General features: G+C 56.9%; 1 protein-coding gene and 1 long non-coding RNA gene across 2 annotated transcripts; one reads left to right on the top strand and one right to left on the bottom strand.

The window, feature by feature from the left end:
* Positions 1-241: 241 nt before the first annotated feature.
* On the bottom strand, positions 242-6,336 carry LOC102902581. Its single transcript, XR_439631.5, has 3 exons — positions 6,167-6,336; positions 5,656-5,737; positions 242-291 (listed from the first exon to the last, which is right to left on the bottom strand). It is a non-coding gene; the product is annotated as an uncharacterized LOC102902581 (long non-coding RNA).
* A 63-nt stretch (positions 6,337-6,399) lies between these two features.
* TICAM1 (toll like receptor adaptor molecule 1) lies at positions 6,400-18,020 on the top strand. Its single transcript, XM_023250878.2, has 2 exons — positions 6,400-6,552; positions 15,445-18,020. The coding sequence occupies exon 2, from the start codon at positions 15,577-15,579 to the stop codon at positions 17,737-17,739; it is 2,163 nt and encodes a 720-aa protein (XP_023106646.2). The 5' UTR covers positions 6,400-6,552; positions 15,445-15,576; the 3' UTR covers positions 17,740-18,020.
* The last annotated feature ends 228 nt before the right edge of the window (positions 18,021-18,248 follow it).

Raw genomic sequence — 18,248 nt, 5'->3', positions numbered from 1 at the left:
GATTTAGGGTCTCCAGCCCCACTAGAGAACTAAAACGACCCTGTATGCAAAGGCAGGACAATGTCACCTTCTCCTGGGGGCTCTGGCCTCTGGACAAAGGTTTACAAACCCTTAAGAAAGCCTGGGTGGCTCAGTCGGCTGAGTGTCCAATTTTTTGTTTTGGCTCAGGTCACGAATGCAGGGTCATGGGATCAACCGACATCGGGCTCCGTGCTGAGCCTGCAGCCTCCTTAAGATTCTCCCCCTCTCGCTCTCCGTCTCCGTCTTCTTCCCCCTCCCCTCTTATGCTCTCTAAAAAAAAAACAAAAAAGATTAAAGTCATTTGTGGGGTGCCTGGGTGGCTCCGTTGGTTGAGCACCCGACTCTCGACTTTGGCTCGGGTCATGATCTCACCACCCATGAGTTGGAACCCCACGGCAGGCTCTGCCCTGGTGGTGTGGAGCCTGCTTGGAGTTCTCTCGGTCTCTCTCGTTCTCCCTCTGTCTCTGCCCCTCCCCAGCTCGTGCTCTTTCTCAAAAAATAAACATAAAAAGTCGTTTCTAAAAACAAAAACTGGGGCGCCTGGGTGGCTCAGTCGGTTAAGCGTCCGACTTCGGCTCAGGTCACGATCTCACGGTCCGTGAGTTCAAGCCCCACATCGGGCTTTGTGCTGACAGCTCAGAGCCTGGAGCCCGTTTCAGATTCTGTGTCTCCCTCTCTCTCTGCCCCTCCCCTGTTCATGCTCTGTCTCTCTCTGTCTCAAAAATAAAATAAAATGTTAAAAAAAATTAAAAAAAAAATAAAAAGCAATCTGGGGCATCTCCCCTGTGTTCTATCACTCCTGTTCCTGAGTTTATACCTAAGCTCAGTGTGACCACATGTCCCCACAAAGGCCCCCAAACGTTCATGGCTGCTTTATTCTCTTTTTTAAAAATGTTAATTGAGGAGCCCGGGTGGCTCAGTCGGTTGGGTGTCTGACTTCAGCTCGGGTCACGATCTCACTGGTTCCGCTCTGTGCTGACAGCTCAGAGCCTGGAGCCCGCTTCGGATTCTGTGTCTCCCTCTCTGTCCGCCCCTTCCCCGCTCATGCTCTGTCTCTCCCTCTCAAAAGTAAACATTAAAAAAAAATTCTTAATGTTTATTTTTGAGACAGAGAGAGAGATTGAGATTGAGATTGCAAGCGGGGGAGGGGCAGAAGATAGGGAGAGGGAGAATCCCAGGCAGGCTCCATGCTGTCAGCCCAGAGCCTGACTTGGGGCCTGAACTCACAAACTGTGAGATCATGACCTGAGCTGAGAGCAGGAGTCAGACGCTAAGCCAACTGAGCCTCCCAGGTGACCCTGCTTTATTCTTAATAGCCCCAAACTGAAACAACCCAAGTTTACATCCAAAAGAGAAGAGGCAGATAAATTGGGAGAGACTCAGAATAGCGGAGGAATTGCACTTTGGGATGCGCGAGATAGGACAAATCACAGTCAAGTCCAGAGAAAAAAGGGAGGACTATTGCTTTATAGAAAAAAGGGTGAAATATTATACACAGCAAAGAACAAAGATAAATTACTCATAGTCACAATATGAAAGTTAATAAAGGAGCACCTTGCTGGCTCAGTTAGTGAAGAAAGGTGACTTTTGATCTTGGCGCGGTGAGTTCAAGCCCCACGTTCGGTGTGGAGGTTACTTTAAATTATTGATTAAAAGATTAAAAATAAATTGATTGAAATATTAAAAATAAATCAAGAAACACTTATTTTAAAAAAAAGAAAATAAAGAGGGGCACCTGGGTGGCCCAGTCGGTTGAGCATCTGACTTCGGCTCAGGTCATGATCTCACAGTTTATGAGTTCGAGCCCCACATCGGGCTCTGTGCTGACAGCTCAGAGCCTGGAGCCTGTTTCCGATTCTGTGACTCCCTCTCTCTCTGCCCCTCCCCTGCTCATGCTCTGTCTCTCTCTCTCTCTATCTGTCTCAAAAATAAATAAAACATTTTTTAAAAATTTAAAAAAAGAAAAAGAAAAAAAGAAAATAAAGAGAAACCTCATTTAGAATGGAGTCAGGAAGCCCCGAAAGGGGGAGCTCAGCTCTCACACGTAAACTTCGGGCAGGAGGAAGATTTTCTCCAGACCAGCAACAGCCCAGCCAATGAAAAACCACTGTAACTCAGCCAATAAGAAACCACCACAAGTCAGCCAATGAGAAATCACCATAACTCAGCCAATGAGGAGCCACCATAATCAGCCAATGAGAAACCACCCTCTGCCTGAGCGCTACCTCTCCTGCGGCGGACTTTGCTTCAAAGCAGCTCCTCCCGGCTTCCTCCTTTTTATCTAGAAAGCAACAGTCCTCCCCTTGGTTCTCCGGCCTGGGCTGTGGTTTGCCCTGTCTTGCCCATCCCAAATTGCAATTCCTCCGCCATTCAGAATAAGCTCATTTTGCTGATAAAATAACCGGCTGTTTTATTTTTAAGGTGGAGTGCGTTCACATAGGTGAAGCTCACAGTCACCATGTTGAGCAAAAGAAACCAGACACGAAAGGATCCATACTCGGAGTCCGTTTCGGTGACGTTTCGAACACAAACTCAACTACGGCGACAGCGATCGGAGGAGGATTGCCCGCGGCGCTTGGGGGCATTCCAGGGGTTGGAAGCGACGTGTAGACACACGCCTTGATCTGGGTGTGGGCTGCAGGAAATGGGTACCCATGCAAAAGTCCTCTGAGCTGTCCGTTTAAGATTCACATGCTTTAGGGCCTATGAATTATCCTCCAACACAAATTAAGAAAGAGAAAGTAACATGCAGTGGTGGTGGGGGGAAATGAGCCCTTTCCCTTTCCGGTGGGAGTGTGAACCAGGAGCCTTAATTTGGAGAACAGTCGTGCAGGATTTAGTAAGAATGAAAATGTATATTCTCCACGTCTGAGGAGAAGTCTCAGAAGTTCCCCTTCTCCACAGCTGCCCTAGAGAAACGCTGTCCACTAAGTCCCCGAAGCATCTCCAGGTTACAAGGGGGGGAAACTGAGGCACGTTTCAGAGAGTTCATCCTGGGCTCCATCCCACAGCTACGAAGTGTAAGAGTAAGGATTTGAACCCATTGCGAAGGCAGCCCCGGCCTAGGGTTTACGACCACCACCACAGAAGGTTGCGATGCCTTTTTTCGGGAATAGTGGAAACAAACTGCCTGTCCAATGCCTGGGGACTCAGTAAGTTGTACTACAGTCACGCTTAGTGAGACCATAACACACTTAAAAAGAACAAGGTTGGGGCGCCTGGGTGGCTCGGTCGGTTGAGCGTCCGGCTTCGGCTCAGGGCATGATCTCAAAGTTTGTGGGTTCGAGCCCCGCATCGGGCTCTGTGCTGACAGCTCAGAGCCTGGAGCCTGCTTCCGATTCTGTGTCTCCCTCTCTCTCTGCTCCTCCCCCGCTCATGCTCTGTCTCTCTCTCTCTCTCCCCTTCAAAAATAAATAAAAACATTAAAAAAAAAAAAAAAAAAGGAACAAGGTGGGGCTACCTACACTGGCTCAGAAAACTGCTGGACGGTCTGGCCTGGACTGTAACACTGACAGTGTTTAGTATCTGGCCCTTTAGCAGGAAAACAAAGTTTGCTCACTTCTGGCCGGTGGGAATTAAAAAGGAAACCAAAGAGCATTAAATGTCACATTCATGGATACGTGTCTGTGTGCGCAAAAGTGAAAAACTGAATGGGCACCCCGTGGAGGGCCCCGCCCCCACCAGAGCAGGAGGGAGAGAAATTGGATAGGCACAGGGCACCTCACCTCTTTTATTGAAAAGGGGAGGTGGGCACCTGTACCGGTCTGCAGGTGGTCAGATTTACGCATCTGCAGCTCAGGGTTTCCCCTGGAAGCCTGGATGCTCCGAGCAGGTTACCCTCTCTGAGCCTCAGTTCTCTCACCTGTAAAATGGGCACATTCAAGTCCATCTGGGAGGATTATTTTAAGGCAAGGATCAGATGACCATCAAGAGGTGTTCGATGTGGGGACAGGTACCTAATGAAACTCCAAAAATTGGTAAGAGTGATGGGGGGGGGACCCAAGAGGCATGGAAGATGGGTTTAATGGCCTCTCCACCTCTAGCTGCAGAAGCTCCAAAGGTAGGGACTTCTTCCTTCGTCCCCAATGGATTCCCAGAGCCTAGACATGCCTGGTCCACAGTAGGTGCTCAATAAAATCCCTCCCCCGCCAGAGACTCACGCTAAGCAAGGCACCCTAGGTGGGGAGGAAATAGCATCCGTATAACTTCCCATGACTCTTTACATGCCCCTCCCATGACTCTTTACACGCACTTCGGCCCGGGGTCCACGGACCTCTTCAGAACCCCATGATGGAATTCATGAAGTCACGGAAAAAAAAAATCACAACTTTATTTCCACTGACTTTAACCGATATTCACCATTTCCTCAATTATGAATGAAGGGACCGGCAGGAGCTACGACTTTGTCCCCAATAGAAAACCACAGAGATTTTCATATCAGACTGCGTTGCCGCAAACAACTCGAAATACGGCGCTCATCACCACTGTAAAGTCACTGGGGTTATTGGATCTTGTCAGTTAATGTGGGGGCAAGTAGAAAGGTATAGCCCTAAGCGTGTTTCGGTGGCGTTCTATTTCAAAAGTGTTTTCAAGTGATTATCTTACAAGTATTCAACACAATTTTTTTTTTTTTTTTTTTTTTTTTTTTTTTTTTTTTTTGAGAGAGCAAGAGAGCGTGCGAGCAGGGGAGAGGAGTGGAGGGAGAGACAGACAGACAGACAGGATCTTAAGCAGTCTGCATGCTCAGCGTGGAGCCCAACTCGGGACTCAAGCCCATGACGCTGGCATCACGAACTGAGCGGAAATCAAGAGTAGGAGGTTCAACTGACTGAACCCCCCCCCAGGCACCCCAAACACAATTTTTTTATTTTTTTAATTTATTTTTTAATGTTTATTTACTTTTGAGACAGAGAGACAGGGAGACAGCGCGAGCGCGCGTGCGCAAACGGGGGAGGGGCAGAGAGAGAGGGAGACACAGAGTCTGAATCAGGCTCCAGGCTCCGAGCTGTCAGCACAGAGCCGGACGCCGGTCTCGAACTCACGGACCGTGAGATCATGACCTGAGCCAAAGTCGGGCGCTTAACCAACGGAGCCCCAAACACAGGCGCCCCAAACACAATTTTTTAAATTGTGGTAAAATAGACTTAACATGAAATTTACCATCTGGCCACTCTTAGGTGCACAGCTCAGGGGTATTCAGCACGCTCACGCCGTTGTGCAACCACCCCCGTCTCCAGAACTTTCCATCTTCCCAAACTGAACCTCTGTCCCCATGAAACACTGACTCTCCTCCCCCCCACCCCCCACCCCGCCCCTGGCTCCCACCATCTACTTCCTGTTTCTATAAATTGGACTCCTCTAGGGACTTCCTATGAGTGGAGTCAGACAAGATTTGTCCTTTTGTGTCTGGCTTGTTTCACTGAGCATAATGTCCTCGTGGTCCACCTATGTTGTAGTGTCAGATTTCCTTCTTTTTTAATGCTGAATAATATTCCCGAGTGTGGATGAACCACATTTCCTTTATCCATTTAGTGATAACGGATCACGGAGTTGCTTTCTAAAAATATTTTAGTGAATATTTTTACTTGCAAAACACTCCTTGTAAACCTCTTGTACTTTGTTTTATGTACCTACCGATGGTGTTTTCAGAAGAGGCTCCGAGCGTCTCCACGCTGGCAAAGAAATCTGGTCAGAGGCGTTAGGATTTCCATTGGCCCTTCGTCCATTAAAACAAATAAACAAAAATTATATTTTGCAACTCTGTTGGTATAAAGACGACTATGACCCAGGATGGGACTAAATTCATTGTTTTTGTTTTTGTTTTTCTGATTTTAAAAGAAATGAAAACATTTTCGGCGGGGGGGGGGGGGGTGGTGGCTGAGAGTACGATCGTCCACATCTGAACTCTGCCCAATGGACATGTGGGCGCTGGGTCCGGGACCCCCTCAAAAGGGCTAGGACCCCTTATGAATGTTTAAATAGCGTGTCCGCAGCTTCTAGAAATGCCGTCTGGCTGCTCTTTTCCCAACCACCCGGGATCCCCAACCCCGCCCCCAGGGTGGCCAGGACCCCCTTCCGCCCCATTTCGGGTAGCCCTCCGCCGATATCACTCCAGCCCCCCGTTTGCGGCAGTGGAAAGCGTTACCACTCGCCCAGATGATCCGTTTTTTTGAACCGGGGTTACTTTCTCCCCAGACTGTGGGCGCCCCGAGGGCCAGGCTCTGTCCCTCTCGTGGTCCCCAGCGCCGGCGCCCGGGAGGTGACCAAACTTGCCAAAGGCCGCAGCCCGAGCGGGGGTGGGAGGAGGTGGGGGGCGAGGGGGGGGCGGGACGTCGCTGCGGGATGTCTCGGGGACTTTCCCTGTCCCGCGGGAAAGCGTGACCTCACCTTCCTGCCAGGCTCCCTGCGGGACGCGGAAGGGGCGGGCGGAGGCCAGGGGTGGAGCCGTCTGAGCGCCCTCCGCGCTCCGCCAGTCGTGGGCCCCGTCGCCGGGCCACCAGCCCCCGCGCAGAGGACGGAGCGGGACCCCGGGTAGGTGGCGGGGGGGACCAGGGGCTTAGCGTCGGCGGGGGAGGGCACCCCCGACGCCTGCGGCTCCTCCCCAGGGTTCGCGACCAGCTGCACCCCCCCCCCCAGTTCATGGCGCCCTCGCGCCCCTTCTTCGGCGTCCCCCTCAACGCTCGGCTCCTCTCCCGGGTGGCCCTGGTCCTCCCTGACCCCCTGCTTCCTCCTTACCCCCCCCATTGCTCCTCAGCACCCCAGATCTCTTTCCAGCACCCCGAATTCCTTTCCAACCCCTCGAAGTCCACCCCCCCTCCCGGATCCCTCCCCAACACCCCAATTCCTTCCCAACGCCACCGATCTCTCCCCAACTCTTCTGGACTTCTCCCAACACCCAGCAGTCCTCCAACCCGGATTTCTCCCCAACATCCGGTACCTCTCCCCAACCCCCCCCCCATTCCTCTCCAGCCCCCCACCCCATGTTTCTGATTTCCTCCAGGAGCTTGGAGCCCCCTTCCCCGGTCCCTGTTCTTCCAGCCCCCCAAGCCCCGCCTCTCCCGCTCGCCCCTCGGGCCCCCAGCCCCTTCGGGGCCCTGAAACCACTTTTTCCAGGGGCTCCCGGAACCCCCCTCCCCGGCAGGAGCCTGCTTCCCTCAGCTCGGCCCCCGCACCCCCACCCCTTCCCGTGGGGGACAGGGTTGGTTGGCTGGTCCTCGCCTCCGAGTCCCTGCAAGTCGCGCCCGCCCCCCCCCCCCCCCCCCCCCCCCCCCCCCCCGCCCCATGGCTGCTGGCAACATTCTGATCTGGGTGGCCCCAGAGAGCCTCACGCACGGGGCCTTTTCTTCCCTCTCCCTGTGGCTGAAGTAGGAGGTTGGGAAGGGGCCGCCGCGGGGACAGCCACGCAAGCTGGAGATTGGGGGGGCGGTTGTGTGTGGGGGGGGTGTCGGGGGGGGGTGTCGGGGGGGGGTGGGCCCTAAACCTGCCTGCGCCCGGCTCCTCCTCTGAATAGGGACATGTGTTCATCCTTCAACACACATTTGTGACCAACCTGCCGCGTGCCAGGAGGCCCGGTTCAGGATGCTGGGCACACAGTAGGGGCAAAGCAGGGCCCTCCCGGAGCCCTCCGTCAGGACAAATAAACAAAGCAAGATGATGCTTGCCGAGTGCAGAGAATGCATTTCCAGCAGCTTCTCTGCTGGCCTGGCTTGCGGATTCCTCAGATCCAGGCATGGCAAGGGGCCGGCACATAGTAGGTGCTGCGTGAGTAAGGTCAGGAACCCTGGAGCCAGGCTTCCTGGTTTAAATCCCTGCCCCTTTACTTCCCACTTGTGTGACCCAGGGCAAGCCGCTGTACCTCTCTGTGCCTCCCTTTCTTAACTCGGCAGTCAAAATAGTCCTAACTTACAGGGTTGTCATGGGCTTAATTCGGTGTCTGGTCCATAGTAGCTGCTCAGGAAACACTTGTTAAACGAATACCCCTTCAGTCTCCCGCACATTTTTCAGAGGCAACCTGGATACGTTTTGCCTTCCGTGCCTTGTCGTATTTCTTTTCTTTTTAATAATTTTTTTAAACGTTTATTCATTTTTGAGAGAGAGAGAGAGACAGAGCGCAAGCGGGGGTGGGGCAGAGAGAGAGGGAGACACAGAATCCGAAGCAGGCTCTGAGCTGTCAGCACAGAGCCCGACGCGGGGCTCGAACTCACGGACCGTGAGATCATGACCTGAGCCGAAGTCGGACGCTTAACCGACTGAGCCACCCAGGTGCCCCTATAAATTTTTAAAAAATATTTTATTTATTTTGAAGTGGGGGGGGGGTGGCAAAGAGAGAGAGAATTCCAAGCAGGCTCCAGAGCCCGATGCGGGGCTCCAACTCATGGAACAGTGAGATCATGACCTGAGCCGAAATCCAGATGCCACCCAGGCGCCCCTGTCACATTTCTTAATTAGCCAAAAGGAGTGAGTCGTGCCTCTACTATGCGCCAGTCCTGGTGGAAAGCAGATTAGACTTTTTGTCTTGCTGGGGAGAGGAATGAGTCAGCAGGAAACATTTATTGAGCGCTTACTGTGTGCCAGGTGCTGTTCTGTCCATTCGTTGATTGATTCCGGCAGGATTTATTAAGTACCTACTGTGTGCCAGTCACTAGGTACAGCTGTGTAACAAGACAAACGCACATCCCGGTCTTAGGGGTGCTCACTCCGGTAGGGTGTGGTGCCTGTGCAATAAAGTAGGTAAAATCTATCATGTCAGGTAAGGAGAAGCACAAAGCAGGGGGTGTGGGGGAATGGGCTTCAGTTTTAGGCAGGGTGGCCAAGGGTGACCTTGATGAGGAAGTGACGTGTGAGCCGGAGATCTGAAGGCAGCAAGGGAGCCAGCCATGTGGCTATCTGGGGAAGGGTGTCCTGGGCTGAGGGAACAGCTAATGCAAAGGCCCTGAGGCAGGATCCAGTCTGGCATATTTAAGGAACAGTGTGGCTGGATCTGAGGGAGCAAGGGGGAGTGGAAGGGGGTGAGGTCAGGGAAGGGAAGGGGGAGGGTGGGAACAGGGAGGACTTGACCCAAGGAGTCGTGACTGAGATAACCTCTGATTTCTCCCTCGTAACCACAAAGCAGCTCCTCATTGTGTGTCTAGAACATTCAGGACAAAAGCCCAGGTACCCCCCTTGCCTCCTCCTGCTCCTCTCCCTTTCTCCAAATTATCCACAAACCCAACCATTTCCCCCCACTTCCTTGAGGCCCCCCCCCCCCCCCCCCCCCCCCCCCCCCCCCCCCCCCGCCCAGCGCCCATCATTGCTGGGCTGGGCCAGTGGTCACCTCCCCCCAGGTCCCAGGCTCCTCTCCCTGCTCCCCACAGTCCGTTCTTCCGGAAGCGGCCACTGGAGGGCGCCTGTGAGCTCCTGAGTCAGGCCCCACTCCCCTCTGCCCACAGCCCCCCCCAGAGCTCCCATCTCCCTCAGGGTAAAAGCCCAAGTCCTCCCCGTGGCGTTCAAGGCCCTGCAGGACCCCGCCCCCTTTCCTTCCCTCCCCCTCACACACTCCGCGCCAGCCACACGGGCCTCCTCCCCATTCCTGCAACACGCTGGACTCTGACCTGCCCCCGGACCTTTGCACTTGCGGCTCCTTTTGCCTGAAACCGTCTTCCCCCAGATCGTCACCCGAGTTGCTCTCTCACCTCCTTCAGGTCTCCACCGACATGTCATTTCCCTCCAGAGGTCTCCCTTGCTCTTCAGGCTTCTGGAACCTTTCCCCTGTTCCTCACTGCCGCACCCTGGCGCGTTTTCTTCGCGGCCCGTTCCATGCTCTGCAGCGGGTCACGGTCAGGTTTATTATTGGTCTCCTCCAACGAGACTGTGAGCTCTGCCCGTCTGGGGCTGCAACAGCAGCCCTTTGCCAATACGAGGTGCTCGAGAAAGATTTGTCCAGCGTGTGAAGAGACCTCAGAGACTGCGGGAGAGTCGGGGAGGAGGGGATGGCCAGGAGCCAGATGTGGTTAAAAATGTTTTAAAAAGAGGAAGAGGAACGGGGCGCCTGGTGGTTCGGTCCGTTAAGCACTTCGGCTCAGGTCATGATCTCGCAGTCTGTGGGTTCGAGCCCCGCGTCGGGCTCTGGGCTGATGGCTCGGAGCCTGGGGCCTGTTTCGGATTCTGTGTCTCCCTCTCTCTCTGCCCCCTCCCCCGCTCACACCCTGTCTCTGCTCTCTCAAAAAATCCATAGACATTGATGGGGGGGGGGGGGTGGATCCCGGGAGGCGGGCAGGGTTGGTACAGCCAGAGTCAGGCTCAGGCTGGTGGGTGAGGAGGTAGAGAAGGGTGGGTGGCTGTAGACAGTTGCCGGGAATGCGGGAATGCAGGCCCGGGGCAGTCCTGCCTCGCCGATTCTGAGCCCGACTCAGAGCCTGAGACTTCCGGGGGGGGGGGGGGGGCTTCAGCTCCCGCCACAGCCGTGCCAGGCGCTGTTCCAGACGTTCCGCAGGCGTGAACCCCTTCGGTCCACACCACTAGCAGCGAGGGCTTGTCACTGCACCCATTTCAGAGATGCGGAGATCGAGGCACCCGTAGGCACACGGCCTGCCCAGGGTCCTAGCCTGGAAGTGACAGAACTGAGGTTAGAACCCCAAGGGCAGGGTCCTAGCGACTGCTCCCGCTTGCCCTGGAGGTGACTCCTTCCAGGCGGGCATCACACCAAGGAGGCGGACTTCGGCCCTCACACGAGTGGGGGCCGCTCCACTCTCGGGGACTCCATTGTTGCCAGTGGTGTGGTTCGAGCCCCGCATCGGGCTCGGCGCGTTTGGGACAGAGCCTGCTTCGGATCCTCTGTCCCCCCCCCACCCTCTCTGCCCCTCCCTGGCTCTCTCCCCCCGCCCCAAATAAATTGGAGGGTGCATGTCAGCACATCTGGTTTTTTCCTTGTAAGTTATAAACACAGCTGCTCCCAGGAGTCCTTGGCGAGCGCAGAGAACAGTCGACCTGTGACTCATGGTCACGGCCGTGGAAGGGGCAGATCGGACCGTGTTTCTAGCCGCGGTCTTGATCATTTCAAACAGATTTGACCTACGTGTGTAAGCCGATTTTTTTTTTTTTTTAGTTTTTATTTATTTTTGAGAAAGATACAAAGAGCAAGGAGGAGAAGGGCAGAGAGAGAAGGAGAAACCCAAGCAGGCACCACGCTGTCAGCGCAGAGCCCCAGGCGGGGCTTGAACTCACGAGCCCGTGAGGTCAGGACCTGAGCAGAAATCAAGTCGGTCCTGGGGGTCGGGGCTCCAACACACGGATTTTTCAGGGGGACACAGGTCAGCCGGTCACGGCCATTGAAGCCTGTGTGCTGCATGATGATTATGTGGGTGAGAGAGAGAGAGAGAGAGAGAGAGAGAGGCTTTTGGTCTTAAGGTTACAAACACTGAGGGGCCCCGGGGTGGCTCAGTCGGTTGAGCGTCTGACTTCCGCTCAGGTCGTGATCTCACGGTCCGTGAGTTCGAGCCCCGTGTCGGGCTCTGTGCCCACAGCTCAGAGCCCGGAGCCTGTTTCAGATTCTGTGTCTCCCTCTCTCTCTGCCCCTCCCCAGCTTGTGCCCTGTTTCTCTCTCCCCAAATAAAGATTAAAATAAATACATAAATAAAAGGTTACAGATATTGGGGCCAGTTAGCTGTTCTGCCCGGTCACGTTGGTTGAGTTTGCCCCTCTGAGGAGCGGGGGTGCAAAGTCACATCCCGGTGTCTTGTCAAACGTCTTCTGTAAAGGAGTGTTTTCAGCTCTGCAGCCTCTCAACTCCGTGGCTGTCGTTGGAAGGCGGCCACGCGCTGTGTGTATATCAGTGGGCATGGCTGGGGGCCAAAATACTTTATTTGTTTCAGTAAATAAACTGCCCTCTGGCCTGGGCAGTTACGCACAGTATCATGAGAGCGGTCCCTTTTTTTTTTTTTTTTTTTCCTTCCTTTTTTTAAACTAATCTCTATGCCCAACATCGGGCTTGAACTCACGACCCCTAGATCAAGAGTCGAACACTACCGACTGAGCCGGCCAGGAGCCTCCGTCATCAAGCCAGTCTTGATTTTAAAAATCTGCAGGAGGGTAGGGAGTGAGCTGGGGGGGGGGGGGGGATACCCAGCAACAGTACTGCAGGCAGAGAGCAGCTGGTGCAAAGGTCCTGAGGCAGGACTGTGCCTGGTAAGTTTAACGAACAACAGGAAGATCCGTGGCCTTCGGGGGACCCACTAGATTGGGTGCACCTGGGTGGCTCAGCCGGTTGATTGCCAGACTTCGGCTCAGGCCATGATCTCACGGTTCGTGGGTTCGAGCCCCGCGTCGGGCTCTGTGCTGACAGCTCGGAGCCCGGAGCCTGCTTCGGATTCTGTGTCTCCCTCTCCCCTCTGCCCCCCCACCCCCTTGCTCGCACTCTGTCTGTGTCCCTCTCTCTCTCAAAAGTAAATAAGCATTTAAAAAGTTTTAAAAATATTTGAATTGATTGCCCACTTGACAAAACTTAGCAGTTTCCTGAAACTCTGCATCTGTGGCTTCTTCCCTTGAAGTAATAGCCAGTGTGGCCCTTGGAGTCCTTCCTCCTCGTGGCGGCACACCTAAGACACAGCCACCACATTTAGACAGGTCTAAGGTGGTTCCAACTTCTTTGGTCCCGCCTCCCTCAGTGTGAAAGTTCAAGTCCTCCGGACTACCCGCCAGGTCTCCTCCCCCTCCTCCCTCTCTCCCCCTCCCCCTCACCCACTCAGCCGTGCGGGCCTTCTCCCTCCTCACTGCTCCTCCATCAAGCTGGGCTGGTCCTGCCCCAGGGCCTTTGCATACGTAGTTCCCTCCTCCTGGACCTCTCTTCCCTCAGATGTCCCTATGGGTCACTCTCTCCATTTTTTTTTTTTAATGTTTATTCATTTTTGAAAGACAGAGAGAGACAGCACAAGCAGGGGTGGGGCGGAGAGAGAGCGGGACACACAATCCAAAGCAGACTCCGGGCTCTGAGCTGTCAGCACAGAGCCCGACGCGGGGGCTCGAACCCACGAACCGCGAGATCATGACCTGAGCCGAAATCGGATGCTCGACGGACTGAGCCCCCCGGGCGCCCCTCCCTCTCTCCGTTTTTACGTCCTGTTGAAATCTCTGTCATCGTTGAAGCCTTCTTGATTCACGTTGTTTAAAACTTCAACCACCCACCCCTGACTCATGGGGTTCGAGACCCTCCTTCCCGTCTGCTGTTTCTCCACGGCATTTGTCCCCAGCTGATAGATATGCTGTGAGCGTCCCTCACTTGTGGGTTGTCTGTCCTCCACGCGAGGAAGTCGGCGGCCTTTGGGGGGGTCTGTGCTGTCTCGCCCCCCGCCCCCCAGTCAGCACTTCGGCATGTCAGGCCGCTTCTATTTCTGAAACATTCAGACAGCCACCTGCCTCTACATCCTTCCCCCCAGCGCTGCCCCCTCCACCCCCCTGCCCCTTCTCACCCACTTCTCTTCCACCCTGCTCCCTGCGTCGGCTCAGTCCCGTCCGCCTTGCACCTCTGCCCCCAGTGCTGGCTCTCCCCGTGCCGTCTCCAACCTTTCTGGAGTCTTTGACCTTGGCCTTGGGGCCCCGGAATGGCCTGTATCTACTCAAAATGCACTTAAAAAAAAAAAAAATCCTGAATCGTTTATGTAGTGAGGCCCGTGAAAGTGTCCTCAGCCTCCTGGAATGGATCTGAAGTGGCATTTTTTTTTTCTAAATCTGAATATGACCTGCTTTGAGCAGCCGGTGGCCTAAGTTCCGAGGTTTGGAACAGTGTCCCTAGCATCTGTCGTGCGCACTTGGGAAAGGCCTTTTTCTGTGCCCGTGGTTTCATCCACAACATTGGGACCATAGGAGCTCTGGCCCCATTCATTCATTCATTTATCCCACAAGTATTTGTTAGGTCCCTGCTCCGGGCCACGAGAGTCTCAGCCCCCTCCTCTGGTGCCCCGGGGTCAGGAGACAGGTGACAAACGCGAAAAGTCTAACGCACAAGGCACGTCCACCCGTGACGCACTGTGGGGGAGCAGGTGACGTGGGCGAGACAGACTGGGAAGGACGGGTGTGGATGTGTAGGGCTCCCGAGACGGTGCCATTGGGCCTGAGAGTTGAAGATGACAACAGTGTCGCTCAGGCAAGGGTCTGAGGAAGAGCCAGCTTGGCGTTTTTTTCCTCTTTCCTTCTTTCTGAGAAATAGAAGACGAGTAGCCATAGCCCGGTCACGCGCGGAGCTGGCTCTCAGCAATGGCTAGTGTCTCATCAGCACGGCCCGTATCAGCCGCTGCTGCGTAAATTACCCCGGAACCTCCCGGTTTAAAAACACCAAACACTGGGGCGCCTGGGTGGCTCAGTGGGTTGAGTGCCCGACTCTTGATTTCAGCTCAGGTCGTGGTCCCAGGGTCGTAGGATCGAGCCCCGTCTTGGGCTCTGTGCTGAGTGTGGAGCCTGCTTGAGATTCTCCCCCCCCCCCCCCCCCCCCCTCTGCCCCACTCCCCTGCTTGCCCTCTCTCTCATAAATAAAAAGTGAAAAGGCAACCCATGGGATAGGAGAACATATTTAAAAATAAATAAAAACAACAAACACTTAGCATCTCACACAGAGAGAGACTGGGTGTCCGGAATCTGGAGGAAGGTGAGTTGGGGGCCTCTGGCTGGAGTCTCTCATGAGGTCACGGTCAAGCGGTCGGCTGGGGCCGCCTCATCTGAAGGCTCGACCGGGGCTGGAGTTGCTGGGAGCCCAAGCCGCCCCCCTCACGTGGCTCATGACGGGCGGCCTCGCTTCCTTACCCCCGACGGGGTGCCAGAGAGTGACCAAGCTGGTGTTTTATGTCACTGGTGACAGCCCGTCACTTCTGCCGAGGTCTGTCAGTCACGAAGGTGGATTCTGGGTTACGGCTGGAAGCCCCGCCCTGGGCTGTGAATGCCAGGATGGGGGTCCCTGGGGGCCACCTGGGAGCCTGATCACCTCCCTAGCGAACACGTATGGGATGCCTGCTGACTTCCAGGCATCGGGGCTCGGAACTTTCCGTAAGGCTATGGCAGCACAATGCCCTGAAACGATCCCAGCAGTGGGCTTATTATTATTCCCAACAGGCAGTGGAGTTTTGTGGCTGCACACACGCCTCTGGAGCCACGTTTCATGGCTTCAAGTCCCAGCTCCGTGACCCACCGGCTGTGTGACTTTGGGCAAGGGACCTCATGTCTCTGGACACATTTTGCCATTTGCAGGTGGGGGAAATCGTAGCGTCGCCCTCTCGGGGGACACCAGGCAAGTGTGGGCGGCTCTCGTGTCGCAGAGGAGGAAATGGAGGCAGGGGAGGGGACGCGTCTTTCTCAAGGTCACCCTGGCAGGCGGTGCTGGCACTGAAGGCAGGCAGGTGAGGGCGTCTGGACCCCTCCCAGAGCTGCCCCGTTTCTGACGGTGTCTCTCTCGCCCCACAGGTCGGCCCCAGGGTCCCCCCGTGGGATTGGGGTGAGCACGTCGGGGGACACCCAGCATGCAGGAAGGCAGGTGCTGCGGAACATGCCTCCAGCCTCCAGTGTTGCTGCCCGCGGCTGCACCCACCTGTGCCCATGGCCTGCACGGGCCCGTCGCTCTCCGGCGCCTTCGACATTCTAGGTGCCGCAGGCCAGGACAAGCTCTTGTACCTTAAGCACAAGCTGAAGACGGTCCACCAGGGCTGCCGAGGGGCAGACCTCCTGTACGCCATGGTGCTTCTGAAGCTGGGCCAGGAGACGGAGGCCAGGATCTCCCTGGAAGCTCTGAGGGCGGACGCAGCGGCCCGGCTCGTGGCCCGCCGCTGGGCCGGCGTGGACAGCGCCGAGGCCCCGGAGGAGCCCCCGGACTTGTCCTGGGCCATTGCCCGGGTGTACCACCTGCTCGCCGAGGAGAAGCTGTGCCCGGCCCCTGTGCGGGACCTGGCCTACCAGACAGCCCTCCAGACGTTCAGCTCCAGGGACGACCACCGGCTGGCCGAGCTCCAGGGAGAGGCCCGGGACCGGTGCGGCTGGGGCGTCATCCGGGCTCCCGGGAGCTTCCAGCCCCTTCGCTCCGATCGGGGCTGCCTCCCGCCATCCTCGGTGTCCCCCTCGGGCACCCGCAGCCTTCCCAAGCCCATCGAGGGCCTTTCGGGCTGGAGCAGAGGGTGTTCTCTGAGATCCACCAGCAGCCCCGCCTCCCTCGCCAGCAACCTGGAAATTAGCCAGTCACCCACCGTGCCTCTTCTCAGCCAGCACCGCGGCTGTCGTGCGCCCAGCAAGCTGTGTGAGGAGCCCCGGGCAGGCCCCGGGCCCGAACCTGAACCTGCCCCCACAGGCTGCCAGGAGCCTGAGGAAGTGAGCTGGCCACCATCCGAGGAGTCTGTCAACCCTTCACCTGGGGACACAGCCGGCCCTCCATCGGGGGTGACTGCCGGGCCCCTGCTGGGGGAGACCGCTGGCCCCTCATCGGAGGGCCCCTCTTTGGAGGACCCCTCATCGGGAGAGACTGCCGGCCCCCAGATGGCACCAGACAGCCCGGGCCCTAGACTTCCTGAGGTGGTCCCAGATGCAAGCCCCACTGGCCAGCCCGACGCCCCCAAAGCTCTGGAAAGCGGCACCCGCTACCCGGTGGAGTGCAGCCACGCGCTGGCCGCCCCCGCATCTCTCCCCTTGCCCCCCAAAACCACTTGCCCTGACAAGGACCAGACCCCCCTCTCACTCCCTGTAGAAGATACCGCTTCCCAGAGGACCCCCCCATGCCCCCCCACCCCCTCGGCCCCGAGGACCTCCGCGCCCTGCCCTTCTCCATCCATCCCTCCTTCCGCTTGCTCCGCCGCCTGGAATCCGTGCCCCCCGGCCCCCGAGTTGGAGCCAGAGCAGAAATTCTACAACTTTGTGATCCTGCACGCGGGGGCAGACGAGGACATTGCCCTGCGGGTCCGAGAGAGGCTGGAGAGCCTGGGCGTCCCGGATGGCGCCACCTTCTGCGAGGATTTCCAGGTGCCCGGGCGCGGCCACCTGCGCTGCCTGCAGGACGCCCTCGACCACTCAGCCTTCACCCTCCTGCTGCTTACCCCCAACTTCGACTGCCACCTGGGCCTGCACCAGGCGGGCCAGTCCCTGATGAACAGCCTCACGCGGCACGAGTGTGGGGACTGCGTGATCCCCTTCCTGCCCCTGGAGAGCTCGCTGGAGCAGCTCAGCCCGCACACCTGCAGCCTGCTCACCAGCCTGGTGTGGCTGGACGAGCGCTCCCAGATCTTCGCCAGGAAGGTGGCCAACACCTTCAAGCCGCAGAGGCTGCGAGCCCGCAGGGCCCACTGGAGGAAGGAGCAGGACGTCCGCGCCCTGCAGGAGCAGCGCCAGCAGCTGGAGGGCGAGCGGCAGCGCGTCTCGGCGCTGAACGCCGCCTACTCGGCCTATTTCCAGAGCCACTCGGCCTGGCAGGCGCAGATGGAGACGCTCCGGGTGGCCTTCGGGAGCCACATGCCCTTTGGGACTCCGGGGCCCCTGGGAGCGCCCCCGCCCTTTCCCTCCTGGCCGGGCCACCAGCCGCCGCCGCCCGCGCCCCCGTGGCTGGCCGGCGCCCCGGCACCCGCGCCCGCCTTCCCGCAGCCCCCGGCGCCCCCTCAGAGCCCGGGGCTGCAGCCCCTCATCATCCACCACGCGCAGATGGTGCAGCTGGGCCTCAACAACCACATGTGGAACCAGAGAGGGACCCAGGCGCCCGAGGACAAGACGCAGGGCGCGGAGTGACCGGTGACCCCGGCCTTGGGGACGCCCGCACCGTGCCCGGGGCGGGAGGAGGAGCGCGACGTCGTCTGCAACCTTCAGGACGTCGCTGGGGAGACCTCCGTCTCTCAGGAAATCGTGCAAAATGGGCCCCGGCGACTTTCTGGCGCGCAAGGAGGGGGTGGGTGGGCGCGGAGTTGGTGGTGGCATTTGCGGATTCTCACCCGGGTGCTGGCGGTGGCGGGGAGTGGGCTGGGGGATGTGGGAAGTGTGTTTCGACTTTAATAAATATTTATTGAACGCTTCTCCAGTGCCGTTCCACTCCCCGAGACGTCTAGTGTTCCCCCCAAAAGGGGATTGGAAGGGAGACGCCGGGACCGGAAGTTGCGCTGTTTCTCTCATTTCATTGGGCGGAACGTAGTCACGTGGTCCCTTTGGCTGCAAGGGAAGTTGGGAAATGTAGTCTTCTGCTGGGCAGTGTGCTTTGCTGAAAGTTTTGGTTCCCATATCACAGAATGTGGAGAGAAAAGACA

The sequence above is a fragment of the Felis catus genome, chromosome A2, assembly GCF_018350175.1.
Source record: "Felis catus isolate Fca126 chromosome A2, F.catus_Fca126_mat1.0, whole genome shotgun sequence".
Taxonomy (NCBI): domain Eukaryota; kingdom Metazoa; phylum Chordata; class Mammalia; order Carnivora; family Felidae; genus Felis; species Felis catus.
This window is presented reverse-complemented; position numbering and strand designations above follow the sequence as displayed.

Excerpts from the sequence above, each read along its gene's own strand:
- TICAM1 (XM_023250878.2), top strand. The coding sequence starts at position 15,577 with ATGGCCTGCACGGGCCCGTCGCTCTCCGGCGCCTTCGACATTCTAGGT.